Genomic DNA, 22,312 nt, shown 5'->3' on the forward strand with positions numbered 1-22,312 from the left:
AACGTATACAAACACCGTGCCACAAAACGCACCCAGTTAGCCTTTGACTCTCATTTTCGGATTTTTTACGGTCAGTTGCGGAGGATAAAAAACTGGTCCATCCGGACGAGGGAGATGCTGCCGCTCTTCCCTCTTTCTGTCACTGTCCACAATGGAGCTAATAAACGCGCAACCGCAAAATATGCATCCAGTTGATCTTTGACTTTCGCGCGGTGAAGTTTGACTACGATCCCCTTTACTTTATAATATTTTAAAAGTGCAAACTGGCATTTTAAATAAAAGTATTATAACTAACTTTGTTCTGAACAGATATTGATTTCCATTCTGACAAAGATTCGCTAGATATAACTGTTGCTTTAAAGTTAATAAAAAAAATCTTGATTGTTTTTGTATAATGCATCCTAACTCACATTTTTATTATAAGCAATTAAATTAAGTTAATTATCAGTTTAAATATCTGTAATTGAATATTATTTTTGCGACATTTATATTATGTCATTGCACCGGTGGCAGAATCATTTTTTAAATTAAGGAACACAAATAAAACTATCTTTCTTAACTCTTGTTATTTTGCTAATTATATTAAATATGTATATGAATCTTGTTCTTATTTTTATTATTCTTATTCTTTTTATTTTTCTTAGCTTAGATTTTATCTTGCTTCTATTTTTTTCTCGAATATCTATATAGCATTATTACTCAAAAGTGTATATACATATAAGTGTAAACGTATCGAGGCTCGGGTCCGTGGGTTCGCTAAGCCCAAATGACTGCGCGGATCAGTCATCCCTGCGGGAAAGTGGCAGAATCGATTTTATGTAAGTTCTGGCTGCCCTCTAACAAAGAACAGGAAGACAAGTAGTAAGATGGATAACGCAGGAATCTATCATTGCGGTATTAGGCAAACTTTATAAATAAAATATTTTATTCATACAAATTTTTTATTTATTCATATTTCAAACGTATATATTCCTCCTCTATTATCTTATTAAAAATCATAAAAATATAGCATATATTTGGATAAAATAATAAACGGATAAAATAAAATACGGAAGAGAGATAACTTATCCACCGGGTAGAGTCAAGGGAATCTCAATACTCCCTGTAGATATAGATAATAACTGTGTAGATGGAAACTCTTAAATCAGTTGATGATATTTAATCTAATTATAAGTCAAAAAATAAATTAAAAAATTACAATTGTCGGACGCACGTAATAAAATTATTATTCGTCAGAGTAGAATGAGAAATTAAAACGCTAAACGTTCAATATGTTAATTGAAAACCGATAAGATATTTGTTGCTGTCTCGTTTCTAAGCAACCCTCTGCGTAGCTTGCGCACGAGGACACGTCCGTCGTACTGCAGCAAACGAGTGACATGCACTTCTAAAACCATTAGCACCGTCAGACTGCCTGTCTCGCATCTTGAAATGTACGAATCTCACCGAATGTGCAACGTTCCACGGACCATCAATCAAGAGCAAGTCAAATTACAAAAGATTAAAGAATTGACGAACATATTAAAGGTCTATATAGCACAACAAATGACTTGAAATTTTACTTTTCTTTGTTGCTTGTGAAACAAATGACCCTTTAACGATTTTAAGAAAGACTTTGTTTTTTATTTATTACAGGACACAGACAAGAATCTCACCATATGCGAAGAAATACTGGCGACTTATATAGAAAAACGACTAAAGGTATGCGCAAATTAACTTGGCCTTCCCTCTACGTGAATTCTTTATTTAGTTTCAATGTTTCCATCTTTTATGTGTGAGTAATCGAGTGTCTTATAATTAACACAAGATTATAACTAATTGGCACCACAAATATATAAAATTTTCATAACCACCTACTAACAATTATTATAAAATATAAATTTAAAATAAATGTAGATACGCGTGTCCTGTCACGTTGCTTTCTCCGACGTATTCACAAATAACTCAACAAAATATTATAATACGAATCATGCGATAACCGTGACATTTATAAGTTATCGAATGTTAAAAAAAAGGTGCTAAGAAATCGATGCGTACTTTCCTAGCGACAGTCGCATACTTCAATCTCGAAATTTACCACCCTTTATACCAACCACCGCGCAAGCCACCGTACGACAACGGCCAGCCGCCCGGATTCCCACCGTAGCTGTACAATCCGTAGCTACTCAATCCGCCCAATCGATACCTGAGAAATCGAACGTATAAATCAACTGTCAGCGCCAAATTGCTGTCTCGAGATTTTTACATTCGCGCCGTTGACAAGATATTTATCTGTGCTATTTACCACGGCAACACGGGACTGTAAGTGCGTATGTAAGGCACGGAAAGCAAACTGTAGCTTCTCTTCCCCAGTTTCTTTTCCCCTATGACTTCCTGAGCGCTCGGTTGAGCTTGAAGAACAGTGGTCACTTGCGGCGATACGTCATTGCCGTCGGCTGTACTTTCGGCGAAGAGACTCTCGTCTCCGGAGGCCAGAATGATCAACGACAACAAAAGCTAAAAACAATTACCGATAATCGTCGACAATGCGAATGTGAATCACCATAATTAGCGAACGACTGCGCGAGATATTCCAAACTGGACGATCGTTTCGTTAATTAAAACGTATCGCAATCAGTAATACAATAAATATAATGACATGACATAAACAATTCAAGCAAAGATATATAGTATTTTCAACGTGATCGAAATTTCGTTAAAACTTGTTAATAAGCAGATTTTCGAAATTAATTATAACGCACACTATCTTTTGATAACACAATGCAATTGCGCTCTTCGTAAATTTATATTTATATATCTAAGTACATGTAGTCTCCGAAATATGTACATTTTAGTCATGTTTTATTTTAAAAAATGATCTTCCGAGTATATAAAAAAAAGACCGACGACGGGATTAATAATATGATTAATTGAAGATGTTATCTCGCGCACAAACGAATTAACAAAAATTCACTAACTTTCAACCGTATTGTACACGAATTAAATGGCTTACCAGCAGCTTCATGTTAAGAATGTTGCGCACTAACTGATAGCGTCTAAGGGGTTGACACTTCTTTTATAGGTACTAGATTTCTCACACAAGTCGTTTGCTAAATTTATGGTGAATTCTAGATCCACCGGTATGCGCGCACGTACAACTAGCATCCCGACTAACAACTCGGCAAGACCACTCCCATCTAAAGAATCGTTAAACGACGTAACGATTGCACGAAACAGTATCACGATTTATCTCTTCAAATATACGATGTATGCAGGATAAAAGAGAAATTAGAGTATTATTTTGCCGCTTGTTTCTTACGATATAGAGAATATATTACAAAAAATATCCAAATATAATGCAAATAAAATTATGAGATAAAACTGCACGAATTATACTATTCTAAATACGATGTTGAAAGGAAGAGAATGTCCTCTTAATTATTGAAGTAAGGAATAAAAATATACTTTCACACAACAACAAAGAATCGAGCAAAAAATATTGACGAGCTGTCACCGTTATATTGTGATCGTTCACTTTCGCGAGACGATCTCTGTGAAAAAAAAAAGAATACTGCAGAAAATTATGGTAAGATGAGATTTCAACGAAAATTTAAGAGAATTTTGCTTCGAAATCTTTTACATTATTACTCTTTAAGTAAAGAACATGTTCATTATAGTAAAAGTTCTACATTTTTTAATTTACTATTTATATAAATTCAGAATAAAATTAATTAAAATCTATCGAGAAATTTTAGAAAAATTAAATATGCAATTTTTTCAATGTATTATTAAAAATCAATATGCAACCGATAATAATAAATTGAATGAAAGCGTGCCGCCACGTAGTAAGATTACGATATAATGCCGTGAAATTTTTGCTTCATATGCAATATTCGCCTTCGCGATTGTTCGTGACCGTACTAATCGATTTCATTCAGCAACAGCTGAGTTTTCGCCACATTGCCATATTATTAAATCATAACGTAATAGGTAACAGTTACGAAAATAAGTGCATTCTCAATTTCACGCTTAAATATTTAAGAATTAAATGTCATTAAACACGAGATAAATTAGCCGCGTCGCTCGCATTGCTGTTCAATTAAAGTAGCACTGCCCCGTTCGCATTGCATCGTTCATGAAGTATTCCGAGTCCATCCGAAGTCACGTAATATCGAGCGCGCTAAGAACGTTATGCAATCGCGCGAGCCCTTCCTTAAACGCGCGGCGCGAGTTTTTTATTTCTATCCCTCCCTCGCGGATCGTCGTCCTAACGCGGTTTTGTCGTCACCACGTTAGGAAACGGCGACTTTCTCTGGTCAAGAAAACAGGTTGTATACTCCTGCCTACTTGCGAAAGCCCAAGATAGGAAACGTCCGACAAACGCAACGTGTTGTCATCCTCGTGAGTCGGTGGTCGGTCATGTCGACGTTGACTGGACGCGACAAACGATACCTCGAATTGATATTTACTGTCATCAACCTTTCGCAATACCGTCGTAAATTCCCGTCTTTTTACTGTCACAGTCGACTGTAGTCGCATGTAACGTCATTATTTTTGTGGAAATGCTCGCGTGAGTGAACACGCATATTTTATGTAATGTTCTGCTACAGATATTCACATTTAAATAAATTCTTTATTATAAAGATCAAATTTCAAAAATGTTTGTTTAGATAAAATACATCGCGTTCATTGATATAAAATAAATTCATTTCTATAATATTATATAAAACATTTGAGGCTAATACAATAAGAACTTACACGAATTTTATACCCTTTTTCGAAGATAGATTATGTTGTGTTTAAACGGAGCGCACAAACTTTTGTATAAAGCATAATGCGTAAGCATAAGAAAATTGATTGGTCCATATACATGTGCATAAGGAAATAAACCAATCAATCTTCTTATGCTTATGCATTATGCGTTATGCAAAAGTCTGTGTTCTCCGTTTTATAATACACTTCATTATTATTATTACACAAGTTTAAAATGCAGAGAGCTCACTACTTTCGAAATGTAATACTTTTAAAACAGAAAGCTCATATAAATTATATATATATGCATTAGCAAGTAAATTTTTAATTCATCGAAATCAATATCGGTTCTCTACCGATTAAATTCGAATAACGGTGGTGTTGCTCTTAATAATATTCGCTTTTTGTTTTAGATTCTAAAATTATAAGGTCGTCGACCTGGATGTAAGAAAGTTTGTTACGAGAACAATTATTTTTCTTCACATTGGCGATTCCCGACGGAACAAATAGGGATATTTTTGCATTTATTAGACAAGCTATCGTAAGTTAAGAATCCAAGATGCCGGTAGCAAATACAAATTAATTTTACGCTTGTACCACGCACCGGTGAATCTCCTTTCACTTAGGAAGCTAATAAAAAAAATGCACAAATGAAAGCACGCACGACAAGTCTGTCATAATTTTAATAGTTGGTTTAGTCAGTTCAAACTTTCTTCTGGGGCATTATAAAAAAAAGTATTCTTTATTTTTATGAACCGAATATTCATCTGTAGAATTAAAAATACCAGAATAGTAAACAATTGGGTCCTTAATAAGAAACTAAGAATAATAATTCGTTGCATCTCGCTACCGCTATTCCCAGAATAATAATTACATTATTAAGTAATTCGCTCCCCTTCCATTTCTTTTTGCAAACCAAACATAATTACCGATGGAAAGTTACGAGTCCAGTTTAGCCGTACTGTTCTTTTGAAAATTGTGGAATGTTGCAACAGTCGTATCACTTTTCAGCGTGCAATTAAACCACGAGAAAATTTATCTGGAATCGCATGAGCGCGTCTACTTTTTTTTGCGTTTATTTCTTTTCGCGGCGGCGACACCAACTTATTCGCGCGCGATCCCGTACCTCGCTCGTTCCCGCGCGCTCATTGCGTTGTACCGCTTCAGTTGTCGCAAATCAACGAGTGGGCCCGTGCAATTCAAGAGAAACTCAGCATTTCTTTCCGATATTATGCAAAAATTTATCCCCGCCCGTCAAATCATTGTTTAATGACAGCTACGCAACCGCAATCGGCCGGCAGTCCTCGTGGAGTTCTGGGACACGAAGGTTTAGTGCGATCTCTCCGGCTGCGCTATCGCGCAATAATCTTTTTCACGACCGAACTTTAAGTCATTTGTCTATGTAACTAATTATCGCTCATTTCCAAGTAAAAAAAATATGATAGTGATTCGTAACGTAAGGCACTGTAAAATATAAATAACGTATGTGAATTTTTCAAATAAAGACTGGATTTAAAAGAAGCTCATTTAATAAGTAAAGTGCCTCCGTTTTCATCGTTGAAAGTGACTTAACACACAGCTTGATCTAATGTGCGATATGCGATTGTTTTCGAACGTCAACTAGGTGTCTTCCACAATGGAATATGCAAGAATATTTATCTTATGTCTACTGTGCATCGCGCGCGCGTCCGAGATGCCACCGGAGGAAATCGCCGAATTAACAGCGGAACCTTTGACATACGAAGATCTATCGAGAATCTCTATACAGGGAACCGATGGAATCGACGAACAATCCACGGAGAATCCTCGCGACAAGAGGGCTCTCGGTCTTCTGCTATCAGGACTGGCTCAGATTTTTGGATACACGGTGACTCCAATTCAATTCGCCTCACTGCCAAACCCGAACGTGACGAGTCCCGCCGCAATGTCCAATTCGTCCAAGACGAATGTCAATGTAAAACAGCAAACTGCATCTTCTCGGCCCGCGAAGAACACCACAATGCCGAAGCAGCAAGAAACCATCAGGTTCACCGGCGTGCTGAATTTCGGCAATAATTCGAACATCATAGGACATCTTCAGCGATACGAGCAGATCTTTCACGGTCGTGGAAATAGTACAGCGCCGACTATGATGACGACGCCGCGACCCCCGACGGCTCCTACGAAGATTCCGTTGGACCCGAGGACAAACACGCAGACGAGGCCGCCTCTGCTAGCGCCGTTCTTCGTCAAGATCCCGTTGCCGATCGCGCCCGAACTTCTGCCAGTCGGAACGCCTCACGAGGATCTCGGGTTATCATATCCCTCCCCGACGGTCTCCATCACGAGCGGCACAAACGAGAATACAGAAACACCGGTTCGACAAGAGCAAGAGACGGTATACAGGAATAATGAGGACACAGAACGATACACGGTGGAGGAAAAGGATATTTACGATGAGAAGGACGTGAAGAAACCGGTGGACAAACATAGTCATCAACTATTCGTCGATGAGCCGCGGCGGAACAAGCAGCAGAACGACAGGCGCAACGAGCTGCAACGCAAACAAGAAGAGCGCGTCAAAAAGCTGGAGCAGCAGGAGGAAAAAAGAAATCGCGATAAAGCTGCTCACTACGATGAGAAAGAAATGAACGAGAGATACAGAAACCGCGAGCAGGCAATCGCTGGTCGAAATCGAGAGTACGCTCCTAAGCACGTGTCAACGGAAGAAAGAAAACCAGCGCGTGACGAAGAGCAACGTGACGAAGAGGAGGATGAAGGCTCCGCGGAGTATACCAGTCGGGAGAATCTCTCAAACGAGTCCTCGAAGCAATCGTCAAAAGAGCAGAAAGAGAAAGAACAGAGCGAGGACTATCCGAATTACGACGATCATTCCAGCAGACACACATACAAGCAACCTGAAGATACCGACAAATACCCGGAAGTGAGGTACAATCAGCAGTTGCCTATCGGCGACTACTTCCACGAAAATAATCCCGAAGTGATCCGCGACAGCTACGGTGAGGTGCTGGACAACAAGAAGCTGGAAGACGACAGAATCGCCGGTTACATAAGTATGTTCAAGCATCCGTACGTTCAAGGTGACGCGTACGATTCGCGAAGAGCTCACCCCGAGGACGCGTCGAGGGAAGAAAATGAGAGAGAGACATCTGCCGAGGATGGTTATGACGAGCACTTGACCAGGCTGCAAAAGCTCAGGGAGGAATACGCCCTGCCGGAGAATAAATACGAAGAATACGACTTGAATGACGAGGGTGAGGCGGACAGAAACGACAGAGAGAGCGAGAGAATCCAAAATCGTACGTCGGCAAGATCGAGAGGACCTAAAACGGGACGGCTCCGTGATAAGGAAGATAATCGCGCGAGACGACCGACCGGACCGAATCGCGATGTCGCGAGATTAGAAAATGCGAAGTCGCAGGAAGAGGTCGATTTCGCGAGATACGTGCCTCTAGTCGTGCCCGTGCGCTACATCGACGCGAACGACAAGGTACAGCAAGCAACCACGCGACAGCTGAACTACAAAGAGGCAGATAAATCGACGGACAGCCGGTTTAGCGAAGATAACGTGGGTCCCACGCGAACGGTTCTCAAAGAGGACCTGACTCCGCAGATCGGTTTGCCTGAGAGACCACGGCAGTTGCACGAGGGTGAGCACAAGGAGCTGCACGTGTGGCCGCCGCCTTTCGACTACGCCTTCGACAACACGGAACCCGCGAACGCTATCATCCCGCCAAATCCACGGAACTATTATCCACAGAACTACGCCCCGAATTATTACCAACATGTCGTGAACCAGGTCGCGACGCAAGACGCGAACGACAAGTCTTCGGAGCAACCTTCCGGTTACATCGTAGTCGTTGGTAATCCGGCATATCCGTATCGATATCCCTACAATATTTATTATTTCTCCAACGAAGCTGTAAACTCGCGAAATCAAATTCTTCAATCGAACGCCGAAGTTGCGCATCCGCGAAATCAAATTCCTCATCCGAACGCCGAGGTTACGCATCCGCGAAATCAAATCTACGTTGCTCAGCAAAGCGCCAGTCAACAGATTATCCAAACGAAGCCTAATATCACTGAATATAATCTGAACGAGACCACGAATAGCCCTCGCGACTATTACTATCAGCCTCAGGAAGTTCCAGCGAGCGTTCTCGATCGTTACAGATACATTTCGGGAGAACGCGCTCCTCAAGTCAAAGAACCGTTTAATATTGAGATAAGAAGTCAAATTCCTAACGTGGAAAACTGGTCGAACAGAATATATCGGCCGCAGGTGCCGAGTAATACGGCCGAGGAAGCTCCTCGACCAGTCTACGTACATTCGCAGAGTATTGCGTCTGCAAATCAAAACGCGCAGAGCGGACCGTCGGAAAGGCCGCGTCATTCACGGCTGCTGAGGAAACGAAAGAGTGTACGACCACAGAACGTACGTCGCAAGGAAGATGAGAAGGCAACGACTCCACAACCGAAGAACGAGCCTGAAGAATTCCTGAAAAATGAGCCTAAAGAATTCCCAAAGAGCAAACCGTTCGACGATCCCCAGAGCGCGCACGATTTCTTCGGCTTCAGCAAGGACGATTACAACTTCGGAAGCGAAAGCAGCGATGCGACGAAAGTTGTCGAGGAGAATGGCAAAATTGCGGAGGAGTCGGACGTGCTCGTTGCACCGGAACCGCCGATCGCTTATCATCACGATGATGAAAGTATCGCGAAAGACGCCGATGATCCGGAAAATAATCCGGAGAAAGCCAAAGTCACGGAATACCGGAACAAAGTGACGACCTTGAGGGTGTCGGAACGGAGGCAATTAATGCCAAACGGACCGATCCACTACGTGGACTTTATACGCAAGCTCTGATTGTAATATGTTAGTTAATGTAGAAATAATTCGAGTAAATTATTGGTGTGCGACGAAACGTTGTTAATTTGTTAATTCGCGCAACTAATAAAACCTGTTTCACGGCACGGAAAATTTGTCACATGTTTCATATAGCATCTGTTGCTGGCACGAAGTTCTCGAGTTGTAGCTGACTTTAATTTTAACACAGTTCTCTTCTATTCTGTCATTCTCTTTCATAAGAATCACGTAAAATATATGTAATACAGAAAAGGAAGAAATGTACAATTTATTAAAATTGAGATATTATAAGTAAGCTTGTCATAATATAATATTAATAGTCTGTGCAGACTATTAGTGGAATAAAATCACACACAAATACACGCAAGCAAGTCTTTTTTATTAAAAAAATAATAATAAAAAGATTTTTCGATTCAATACTTCAAACATTCTACATTTTAAATCATATAAATAAAAAAAGATTTTTTAAACTCGAGATATTTCAAATATTCTATAATTATCTCAAATTATTTATATCATAGAATAAATTTTAGATATTTCAATACAACCAGAAATAATTTAATTTTATTTTAGAAACGCTCTTCAAAATATTTCTCATGATAGAAATCCGAATCTGCAGTCTAATTATTTAATCAATTTTTTTTAATCAAGATAAAAGTATGGTACGTGTGTGTGTTTAAAATAAAATATTTATTAAAAAATAATTCATAATTCCCCTAAAAAGGTTTTTTTGTAAGATTAAAAAATATTTTACGTCGCTCAACTCTTGTTTATACGTCAAAATATTCTTTCTCTGTACGTGTGTTACAGGAGAAAAGAGAAGAGATACAAAAAAGGAACGACCTAGAGAACAGGATGGCCGAAATATTGGAAAACCTGAAGACGCGATTATTGGTTGAATAATCAATAAGGAATTAATTTCGGGAGTCGCGAATATGCATATATTATTCACGACCTACGTATTTACGTATCGACGTGTTTATCATTACGTCCTGTGGGGTTTCGTAACGAAATAAAATTATAATGATGCCAGCGCAGCGCTTATTCGTCAATCTCTATCGAAGGATCGATAATGTTCGTATTCGAGTGTCTATTACGCGCAATAATGAACCTTAAGCTCATTCGCGAATAAGACGTTTTTTTCTTCGTACAAATGGCATCGGGAATTAAAATTTTCGAAATTGCGTTGGTCTCAGGGATGAAGAAAAGCTACTTGAGTCAGAAAATAAAGCAAAAAGTTAAAAAACTTCCCCCTGAAAATTGAAAAATACACCCCTTTCTATCTTCTAAATTTTTATCAATTTTTTTTTAACTGACTCAAATAGCCTTCATTACTCCCTACTGTATCTACATCCAGTGTCGCTCGCAATGTACGCCTATCGCTGTATCCATGCTAATAAAGTTACATTATATCATACATTGAATAATTCGTTTCACCTACCTTGCCAGCCAATCTGCACGTCGAGACTCCGGCCCCGCTCCAGTCCCTCCGAATATCCAGAAGACACCTCAGGATCGCGACTCGAATGATCATCCAAGCATCCAAACACACACACACATACACACGCAGTACGCACGAAAATACTTTAGACGATACGCGGACGCGCGGACGCGAGGTACATAAGTGTACATCTTCGATCGCGATCGAAGCACGGCCATGATGGATCACCCCCTTGGGGTCCGAAGAGTCATGCACAATTCGGAGCATTCTTTGTCACAACCACAATTCCACAGTCTTTGCCACCATGTCCGCGCGAGCGGCGAGCCACAACCGGCTGATGGAGTTCGTTGTCGCCGCCCGACACGCGTTACCGATTCTCACTCGCGGATGCGAACACCTTCCCGCGAAATTCCCTCGCGAAACGTCGCGGACGTCGCGGAACGTAACACCGGGGTCTCGTCACTCTCGTCATTTTTACGGAGATTGCTCCGCGTTCAAATTTCGATTATCGAAGTGGTGCCACCGAACGGGTAGCCAATCAAAGTCGAGGAATCGCGCCCCGGCCCGCGAACGTCGTGAATGCAGCTGCACGCTGCACTTCGCTACGCGGCGCCAGTGGCGCCACTCGGTGTGCATCGTTATAGGCGGCATATACGATATATAAGCAATAATAAACATCGACTCGATATCGTGAACGTAATATAATAATTAATAGATATAATTGCATCGGGTCCTCAAGGAAAACACGCGCTGCATTTATCGTCTGTAGGTACGGTGTCTAATTTGTACGCGCTATGGAAGAGGTTCTCCAGCAGCTGGGGATCGGAATTCGTCCTGTGAACGATCCCTTCTTCGAGGATTCCTACAAGGTCTGCAAGGTCTTCCAGAGAAAGGGCGTCACGATCGACGACGACGAGGAGCTCTGCCACGAAGCGTAAGTACGGACTTCTCTTTAAAAAAGGTAACGCCGACATAACCTAAAAGCTTATTTTCGTCCCGTAAACACCACATCTTCCACGCTTGCACGACGACTTCTCTTCTAAAGAATTCTACAAAGCCTACAAAGTATTGGAGACTTCGAGGAGACATTAAGAAGGTTTTAGTTTTTTTTCTCTCGACTAAAAATTAACCTGAAAATTGTTTGATTTCTATTGCAACAGAAGAGGAGTGGTCGTGTGCGTATATCCACTTGATTTAGAGCAGTGAAAAATAAAGGTGATATCTCGTTTCCAGGATCAAGGAATTCCCGTGTTACGTCCCAGGATGCAGGAACACTTTTCAAACGCTGCTCGATTACGAAATGCATTACAATAGCTCGCATCGATACGCTTGTACAGAGTGCAAGGTGTCCAGGCCGAATCCACGGCTGTTGGAGATTCATATTCAAGAGACGCACGATGCCTTCTTCAAAGTCTTGTCGGAGAAGCAAGCCATGGTACTTATAAGATCTATCCTTCTGCATGAATCAGTGTGTGTTATAACTGTATTTAATATAATATTCTTTCAGTATCAATGTTATGACTCCGAATGTGACGTAAAATTCAACAATCCTATGGAAAGGAAGGAACATTGTATTAGAGTACATAAATTTCCAAAGAAATATCGATTTGACGATACACCGTGTTGCAGCAAGGAAGATGAATCAAATAAAATGGATCTTGATATTGTTGGTAATAAAGGAAAGAAAAAATCTACTAAGGTAATCCTGAATAAAAATCAGAAAAGCAGAATGTTCACGAAAAATACCACCGGTGCAGTCTGTAAAAATAATGATAGCGTAGAAATAATTTCGTCATCTACTGTCAAAACTAAAACAACACCATTAGCTTTTATTCCTAGACAAGTACAAAAATCCTTTTCGAATGTACTTACAAATAATCAAAGTAGGGAAAAGAATGTTCTCGAATCAGACACTATGATGGAACTTGCAGATACATTGCCTAATTGACGCTATACGAGATCTAATTTTTAATTTTATTGACGAAATGTTCCGAAAAATTTGTATGTAACTATCCTAAGAATTTTTATTTTATGGGTAAATTAGGGAAATACAGCCTTATATAACATATATATATATAACATATATATAACATATTTAAAATTATATTTGTAGGATATACATAAGAAAGGATTTTTGTACAAAGAAAATTATACAAATTATATGTAATACAAATATATATTTTTAATATTTTAGTGTTACAAAACAGTAATTATACATATAAGACGAAAATTTTTTTGTTTTTTTTTATGTAATATGTATAATACGTGTATAATAATGTTTACAATTTTCTTAACTCTTATTAAAGTACTAAACTTTGGTTAAAACTTATTTTAAGTCGATACACAGTATTTAGCACATTTCAAATACTTTTGTTTGCACAAATAAATTGTTCTGGTAATTTTATATATTGTGAAAAAATGTTAATGTTTAAATTATATTGCAAAAGTAGGACAAAATTATATTTATATTGCTTATTAATATTGCGCATTAATATTGCTCAATAGGGTATATATATATAAAAAAAAGATATGTCGATTATATAAATAAAGCGTATATAAATTATCGCATAACTCCATACACATTTTCAGTTTTAATTTCTTATATGACACAACTTATATTTTTTTATATCAGGACATCACATGGTTGTATAGAGTTTACATGTAATAATTTATAAATACTTTAAATTAGTTTTTAAAGAAAAATATTGAAAGATATATTTACGCAAGAAATGAATAATCTGTCAAAAATTTCTTTTGTGAATATTTTCACGATACGGCAAAGAATTATGTTGGATAATAGCAATATACATACTCATATGCATAACATTATACCACATATGCAGTACATATAAAATATAGTATCCGTACATACATACTATATATATAAAAAAACATATATATGTATGTACAAATTATATTTTATATAGTTTATAGTTATATTATATGCTAAATGTTAGATAAATATACAAAATATATATATACATGATATTTATATTAAGCATTTAAATATATCCTTGCAATCGAAAACCGTATCGTGATAAATTATGATATCATTGTTATATATCATTATTACATGCCGTAGTAATAATGTCAGAGCTAAATTAAAATTAAATTATCGACAAACTATTATACAAATGTTTATACATAAGCTGGAGATTCTCCAGCTCGCGCCTCAGCTGCTGGTTCTCGTGTTCGAGGAAAGCCGCTCGGATTGCGAGGTCGTCCTCCTTGGCTCTCCGAGCCTCCCTGGAACGCTTCGCTGCTTCATTATTTTTCCTTCGCCTTTCCCAATATGCAGCGTCTTTCTCATCGACGGTACTAGTGGGCAATCCAGGACTCTTGGACACTTTGCGCGCTTTAGAATTCGACGGATTCGTTTGCATGCTCTCGAGCATTTTCTTACGGAACATCGCGTACCTCTCATCCGAGTTATGATCGTAGGGAAGGCGCGCGATGTGTGTTAAGTTCTTCTGATAGGCCTTGAAAGGTCTCGGCGTTTTCTTCCCCTGCGATGATGTTATCAATGCCACATCCGTAGACGTCGAGCACTCTGTGTGTGTTGGTGTGTGTGCTGGCAACGAAATTATTCTTTCGGCTTCATTGTGTTGGATCAGAAGTGGCACATGCATTGGCATCGCTATTGGAATTTTCGCGGCTTCGTTCGGAAGTACAGGTTGCGATAGCTGCTGAAGTGTCGTCATCGTTACGCCCGGGGTATCGCACATATTTGTTAATGTCGCGTTATGTTTCAATTGGCTACTATTTTCGTAGTAGTCCACAGATTCAATCTTCGGCGAATTTGACTCGGAATATGGCGACAACATGCTACTACTACCCTCGACGGACAGTCCATCTCCTTCATCTCTCTCACCCTGTTCATCCCTCTCCTTGACATTTATTTGGTCACATCGTAGTTTTTCATTTCTAGCCTGCGATAAGTCAATACTTTGGTTCATTATTTCGTGTATGTCAGACGACACACGATTCACGTCGTTCTTCTTGCGTAGATCCATAGCAAACACGGTTAAGTCTAAGCCGTCCTTTTGCTCAGTCGAGTATGGATGCTTTCCGCAGTCTTGTTTATAATTGGTCATAATACCGTGCATGATTGTTTGTAATTAGCTACAAAAAGATTAGAAATTATTAATTATTAGTTCAGGTATTGCGTATATGTGCGTCGAATGAGAAAATTGTAAAAAATTGAAGGATGTACACCAAAAAATATTTGAAACTTTAAATGATCTGTTATATTAACGTAAAGCTTATCAAGCCATTTTCAATAAAATCCTAATCATTTCCGTAGTCATTCAAGTGCCAAATACAAATGCAACTGCTAATGCAAATAAAAGAGTAATAATATATACATGTATTTTATTCCACTGATGTATTCTTCATATTTCGCCAGCATAATAAAGTACAAATTATGTAACACTAAATATAAAAACAGTTCAAACTATTAATTTTGTTCATACTTAAAGTTCGAAAATCCATATACTGTTCAAATAATTCGAATTCTTTCTTTATATTTAAGATATAATAAAAATTAATGAATCGTCTGAGTAACTATTACCTATATAATTCCATGATTATAAATTTCCCGTGCAATATCTATTTATTAATTTTATTTTATTTACACGATATACACTGGTAAATTTATTGCTCGGAAATCTTGCGCGTGCCACGTATTGATGCGGCATTTACACTCGACTTTGTGCTTCTTTAACGCCTCCTCGTCAAGTTGACCAATAATTCGAGGCCGTTTAAGAAGAAGGCGTGGCGGAGACTTATGGAAGGGAATTCTTATCAAAATGCGTGCGACTGCGTCCCAGACATTGATAAATGACCGAACTTCTTCTCTTTCAATAAAGCTTTCGATCTATTCGTTACACGGGAAAAAGAAAACCCTCGGAAATGTCTAAACAATTCACTAAATTCACGTTTCCTATTACTTATTTATAAAATGATATTAACGTGAGAGAATGCAACGTTCAGATATGTATGACTTAAAAATGTACGAGCGATAACGAGAAAGCATATGTTGTAGATCACACACATAATTGTAAAGCATAATTAGGTCCGTTAGACAAGTTATTCCATGTCAAATAAATTTATGTAAGATACTTTTTATTTTTTTTCTTACATATATTAGGGACAGATTCGACTTACGACCGAAATGATTAGAATTCTATTAACTGTGGTTTAACACGTGAAGAAAGTACATCTCCTTCGATAGAACAATTTAAAATAATATAAACGATTGAGAGAGTCATGTATAAAATATCAAAACTGTTTTTATTTATGTTACGTATCGTCGAATTTACCCATCAAACTGTGTTGAAAAATATGATCTGTTGAAAAGATAGAAACGATTTTGATATTTTATACACAACTCTCTCAATTGTTTAAATTATTTGATATATATATACAAGATCTTTGAAAATTTTATTTTTAAAGTTTAAAAAATTGCAAAAATAATATCATTCGATGGAATTCCATTGCAATTTGTAAATACGCTTACCTAATAATCCAAGTTTAATCCAAGGTTACCACTGGTAGCACAACACTACCATAATGCCAATACGTTCGTTTCCTTATTGTTATACTCGATTATCGCGATCGCGATTATTTTAATGTGAAACTTAGGAAAAGCGACTGGATTTTGAACTTCGACGTAAGATGTTTGCTAGGCAAATCTCTAACTCCGTCTAGTGTCGGTCGGGGTTGGAGAAGCTTTATATAGCTCACCCCTTGAGGCCCTAAGCGTGCTTCTTAGGAAAAGTAGTGGGGAAACTATACAACCTGTTGGTTAAATGTCACGTGCCCATTCTATCATAGGCAATTTCCAAAACGTTTGAAATAACACACGACAACGCTTTACGAAGGGGAATTTCCCCAGTCTTATTGCAATATGATTTATTTTATTTCCTAATATTTTCTTATATCTTTAACACATATATTTATTTTGCAAAACCTAAAAATTTATATACTGAAAGAAAAGATTCCCTTCTGTCTTTGCTAGAGACAAATAAATGTGTGCCGTTTTCTTATTTTCTTTTTTATAAATTATAAATATATAATATAATATAATAGATTATAATTAAAAAATCTAGTACCGCACACTTATGTTGTCCGCATGATTTGCTGCGTATACTATACCATGAAATATTAATGCGCGCAGAGGATTATCGATATTATATTTGGAAATCGATTAGATGATGCAACATGTTTATCAGAAACAATTGATTCAAGATGATAGCGACGAATAATTGAAAGAAAATACTTCGAGAGAGAAACGCATGAAAGTTTATAATTAACTTCAAATTTAAATTAAATATCATGTCTAAGAAAAGAAAAAAATATATTATCTAAAAATATTAAATCTTTATAACTTGCTAAATAGAAATAAATTAATGTCATCTCCAGCGTGGAATTCACCGCAAAGTTGTTGAACACGGGCAACAGGACCCGGGGCACGTTCAGTCGCGGTCTTCACGGCGCACCGCCGTGGTGCGCCGTGGAATCGGAGATCGACGCGGTGACCGCGGCGTGGAACGTGCACGCGACGAGGACGACGAGCAGCATGGCTCTCCAAAGTGTCGTAGACCCGACATATTGTCGCACGTGTTGGTGGTGTGTATTCGCGCGATTTCGAACCCCCCAATTTCTCCCGAACTGTTTCAAACGTATATTAAAGAATATTATGTATCTTATGTATATTTTGATTAATCTAATCGCACGACTTAGCTATGGCTAATGGAAAGTAATGCATAAATTAAGCTTTTCAAGATATTAGCGTTTCTGAACATCGTATATCTAAACATCTAGATCTGAAGATAAGTATTCTTATCTAATATCATTAGATAAGTATTCTTATCTAATATCTTTCCGTTCTTCTTCCCGAATTTCACATAAGAGTAGCGAGAGTTCACTATTATTTATATATCGTATATAACATCAGCTCTTTCCGATAAAATTAGTAAGAGTTTTTCTAAATCTATCTATATCCATTTTAAGCTTGACGTTTTGTTACAAAGTATTTCCACAAAATATCGATACATTCAAATGTATTGGAATCGACACATATTTAAAAATATAAACATCCATCAGTTAAGAAGAAAGCTACCAGAGCTATAAGGGAGCTACGCAATATTCATTAAATTGAATTAGAAATACGTGGTTTGCCAAGGCGAAGAATTGTACGTAACAAAATTCACACGAATAATGTTATTAGTCAACTAAGTTCCAGTCCTGACCGTTTAACGGCGTTTTGCTTAATTTCATTGTATTTCATATACGGTCGTATCTCACTTATTTATTGTAGAACTTATATTATTTATATTACTTATATTTTTTTAAATATAAGTAAAAGTATATATTTTCTACCAGAGCTTGAAACAATATTCAGTTTTAATAAAATACGTAATTCGAGATATTTAATACATGCAATTTTCTCATGTTTCTGTTTGTCATGTGCATATGTAAATATTGTTTAAAATAACATTATAAAAATTTACATAGAATTAGCACATGTAGTACGCAAAAATAATGTTGCAAAATGATATAAAGTACAAGATGAAGATTCTTATTATTCTGAAACTAACATGATTTATGACCAAAAGGATTTCTGCTTGTCAACGTGATTGATGACCTGAAGGATTAACTTTGTGTATTTTACGCAAAAATTATCAAACTTGACAAATAGGGTCGGCAGTGCTCAAAGGAAACTTTCAAAGGAAATTTTGAAACTTTTTCCCAAGGGAGCTATGAAAACGTAATTTCGTTATACGTATTTTTCGTGAAAAAATAATTTTGTTTCGTAATATCAAGTCCATTTTTCATAGGATCTATTTTTCATACTTCTTTTGCATTTTATGGATCGTAAATCATCACATCAGAAATTGATCCCTTTTACAACACGTCCATGAACAACACGTCAATGTCAGAATATTTCAGAATATATTAAGAGAGAAGTAAATCACAGATTACAATTAGGAAAAAATGAATTAGATAAAAAATAAAAAATTCTCGCATTTTGAAACATATTCTATCTAATACTGATTAGATCAACAAGAATAACTACTTAAGAGACAGTTTCCAACATTAATAATAAACAGTAAATTGAACCGAACAAAAATCAATAAAAGTTTTAAATTGATAGCGCATATTCACATATCTCTCTCGTTGCGAGAAACAATCGCCGTTTCGTATTATAAAGTTAATGGTTTTAACACATCTATATATCGTTGATCTTTTATCCGCGATTCTCATTAATGTTAAAAAAAGAGGATTGATAGACAAATAAGAAAATGATAAATAAAAATCCTCAGCGAAGGAATACAGTTATTCTCAATACGACGACGGCGACGTCTCATTATGTCGATGTCTTGCGATCACGCCAAATTTAGTCGTCCATTCTAGGCTCCAGTCGAAGCTTGTCATTCTTATAAAGGCACCCCCGCGTTCAATTCACCGCACCGCCTCCTTTCTTATGTATACAAATTTTTGCTCTTTTGGCTGCATAACCCACATTTCTATGGTGCCCGTGAAACGGCCGCAACCCGTTATTTGCGATTTTTCCCGTGATCGCCGGTCCCGGCGACGGATGAATGCGTTCACCATTTGCATCTGTCGCACGCTCACAGGCGTATAGGCAAACGTAACGGTATCGGATGGACACCGCATATCCACCCCATCGCTTTCCTCGAAACGTCTGGGTCGTGAATAGCCAGATGCACCGTTGACGCCGTTGATAGTTTTCTCAGGATATCTTGCTGAAATGGACATCATACTTTCTTAGATCTTTTAATGCTGGGCTGACGATGCTATCGCTAGCAAATAAATTGCGTCTATAAAAATACTTCAGCAATCTATGATGCATTAGATTTAGGCATTTTTATTCTTAATACTTTCAAGAGAGGATCCGATAATTCTCGAATATTATAATGTACGTTGTATTGTATACTATATACTATACGTCGTATGTTATATTGTTACCAAATACAAATTCCATAAGATAACTGCGTGCTTCAGTCACGTAATGTTTACGTGATCCGTCGTTATCACTCGTTCATGGGCTGATCGACGCAATCGTGGCTCGCGATGTTGACTCATTTCTGATCCATTGTTGACTTTCTAATTAATCTGTAATATTAATTGACAGAAATGAATGACAGATCAAAATTTCAACCCAATATTCACATTTTTTAATTTGCATTCTATTTATCTTTTTAATCGAAGTTTTAAAATATAAATATTAATAAAAATTTACGTTGACACAAAAGACTTGTCAAATTTCTAATTCGTATTCAAATGATCAAAATTAAATAAGAGACTTATATTACTTATACATATATCACATATAGAGCGAGAAAAATTATACAATAAAAATTATATCTCTTTGTGCTTCACAAACATTCAACGTTGAAAGAACTATCTACAGTTTTCGGCCTTTTGATGCTAGTAAAGTGATTATCTTTGAGCTTGAATCAATCGGTTCTTACGTAAAAGTAAAAATTAGATGTATCTCATGTTTGCTTTTGATAATCTGATTTGTTTATATTTCAAGAGAAAAGTCGGAACAAAAAATTTATACAATTAATTAGAGAAGAGACGTGGGCTATATAGCTCTAGGGATATATTGCTCATGCGCATTTTCTGGTATTTATCTTGAGAAGAACGATAGATAAAAAATCGCGAAATTATATTTTTAGAATCTAAAAGAATCATTTCGAGTTATTTTATCCACTAATCCTTTCAAAATAACCTTTTTCCAACTCAGTACATTGCGCGCCGATTGTTGGTCTTAAAATTCAGTTTTTGTTGGAATACTAAATCCTAAGCTTAAATAAATAATCGATTTAATGAGGCATGCGAGACACATGCCTCAGTGGTCGAATTGGTAAAGATGCTTATCACGAATTGTGGCGAGATCCCGATTCGAACTCTGGCTGGAATAATATTTTTCGCAATAAATTCTTTACAGTAAAGTAATTTAATTTAAGAAGGATACTTATACTAACATAAAAAATTAAATCGATTATCGATTTATGTGGATTTACGAAAACTACAGTGTTTAAAGACCGACAAATAATCTGCACGCAGTTTGCTGAAATTAAAAAAATATACGAAATTTTAATATTTGGCTACCAAGATCCAGCCCGATCAAAAATGGCAACTTCTCTAATTCAAAATTCATATCGGTCCAGTTTCACTTATTAAAAAATTTATAATTTATAAATTCAATTTCTCAAATACAAATTAAGTCAAATTTAAAATGAATTATAGATTTACCACATTTTTTCCCTTATATATCTTTCATTTATACGCGAATATTATTTATACGAATCTTGTTTATAATGATCACATAATTGTCGTCATTAATAAGTAATGTTACCAAAGCGCGAATATATAATTTTTGTTGTACTACTTCCTGTTTAATATTATTTATACGCAATATTTGGTTAAATTATTTTACTTAAAAATATAAAAAGCCAATTAGCGAGAACATTATATAGAAGTAACAATTTGTAATAATAATGCATACAATGCAAAAATACATTAATCGTTGAAGGCGTGGTCTCTCAGGTTGGTCATTATCCTCGCAGACTACTCTATCCTTTAGTGACCTTTAATATTTTTTTCTTTCATATTTAAATTAGTTTTTTTTTTACTTTTCGGAACTTTTGATCTATATTTAAAAGAAGAAATTTGAAACTGGTTTCTATCACAAAGAGTCACAGAAGGGGAAGGGGTGAATAGGTAATTTATTTTCGATTTATCTTTCTTGCCACCGAAACTTACAATTAGTTATTCAAGATCTACCTTACTTTCAACGGTGCCTTTATGCGTTTATTTTCCGAACATTCTTTCGTTATTCGTTTTCTTATTACGTCTGGCGACACGCCCTCGCACTTCGAAGATGGACTTTACTTCTGAAAATGCTCTTTGTTCGGTCGATGAAGATGGATCTCCGCGGCATGTGAATTTTGGGCGTACCCGAAACGTTATACTCTCTTTAAGATGTACTTCGCGATATATTAGCACATATTGAGAATATTATTTACGTTAAGAGACCTGCCCAGAAATTTAAAGACTTATAAAAATTATTATACAATAACAGCGAATTTCATTTAATGCTTAATAATTGATTTTATGAAAGATTTTCATATTGTCATCCATATTTTCATAAGCATGCCCGCAAAATTAAACTCGCCAATATTGATAGAAGTATTAATTTATGAATTAAATAATTTGACCAAAAATTATATGTATAA

At 36.8% G+C, this 22,312-nt stretch overlaps 4 protein-coding genes across 4 annotated transcripts; 3 read left to right on the forward strand and 1 right to left on the reverse strand.

Annotated features, from left to right (window-relative positions):
* The first annotated feature begins 1,333 nt into the window (after positions 1-1,333).
* LOC139811097 (uncharacterized) lies at positions 1,334-11,015 on the forward strand. The gene is made up of 3 exons (XM_071775157.1): positions 1,334-1,527; positions 1,636-1,701; positions 10,409-11,015. Exons 1-3 carry the CDS (start codon positions 1,432-1,434, stop codon positions 10,499-10,501), a joined length of 255 nt encoding a protein of 84 aa, XP_071631258.1. The 5' UTR covers positions 1,334-1,431; the 3' UTR covers positions 10,502-11,015.
* LOC139811092 (uncharacterized) lies at positions 5,279-10,261 on the forward strand. The gene has a single exon (XM_071775153.1). It carries the CDS (start codon positions 6,368-6,370, stop codon positions 9,596-9,598), a length of 3,231 nt encoding a protein of 1,076 aa, XP_071631254.1. The 5' UTR covers positions 5,279-6,367; the 3' UTR covers positions 9,599-10,261.
* A 641-nt stretch (positions 11,016-11,656) lies between the features above and the next one.
* On the forward strand, positions 11,657-14,025 carry L(2)k10201 (lethal (2) k10201). The gene is made up of 4 exons (XM_071775155.1): positions 11,657-11,735; positions 11,809-11,973; positions 12,273-12,474; positions 12,547-14,025. The coding sequence occupies exons 2-4, from the start codon at positions 11,834-11,836 to the stop codon at positions 12,985-12,987; spliced, it is 783 nt and encodes a 260-aa protein (XP_071631256.1). The 5' UTR covers positions 11,657-11,735; positions 11,809-11,833; the 3' UTR covers positions 12,988-14,025.
* Positions 14,026-14,129: 104 nt separating this feature from the next.
* Positions 14,130-20,177, reverse strand: Gt (transcription factor giant). The gene is made up of 3 exons (XM_071775154.1): positions 20,034-20,177; positions 16,558-19,810; positions 14,130-15,161 (listed from the first exon to the last, which is right to left on the reverse strand). Exon 3 carries the CDS (start codon positions 15,143-15,145, stop codon positions 14,147-14,149), a length of 999 nt encoding a protein of 332 aa, XP_071631255.1. The 5' UTR covers positions 15,146-15,161; positions 16,558-19,810; positions 20,034-20,177; the 3' UTR covers positions 14,130-14,146.
* Positions 20,178-22,312: the final 2,135 nt, after the last annotated feature.

Source organism: Temnothorax longispinosus, chromosome 4 (assembly GCF_030848805.1).
Source record: "Temnothorax longispinosus isolate EJ_2023e chromosome 4, Tlon_JGU_v1, whole genome shotgun sequence".
NCBI classification, from domain to species: domain Eukaryota; kingdom Metazoa; phylum Arthropoda; class Insecta; order Hymenoptera; family Formicidae; genus Temnothorax; species Temnothorax longispinosus.

What these genes read in the sequence shown, in the direction of transcription:
- LOC139811092 (XM_071775153.1), top strand. Translation starts at nt 6,368, where the DNA reads ATGGAATATGCAAGAATATTTATCTTATGTCTACTGTGCATCGCGCGC.
- Gt (XM_071775154.1), bottom strand. Translation starts at nt 15,145, where the DNA reads ATGCACGGTATTATGACCAATTATAAACAAGACTGCGGAAAGCATCCA.
- LOC139811097 (XM_071775157.1), top strand. Translation starts at nt 1,432, where the DNA reads ATGTACGAATCTCACCGAATGTGCAACGTTCCACGGACCATCAATCAA. An exon ending in AATTGACGAACATATTAAAG is followed by an intron (nt 1,528 to 1,635) that starts GTCTATATAGCA and finishes TATTTATTACAG; the next exon opens with GACACAGACAAGAATCTCAC. An exon ending in ATATAGAAAAACGACTAAAG is followed by an intron (nt 1,702 to 10,408) that starts GTATGCGCAAAT and finishes CGTGTGTTACAG; the next exon opens with GAGAAAAGAGAAGAGATACA.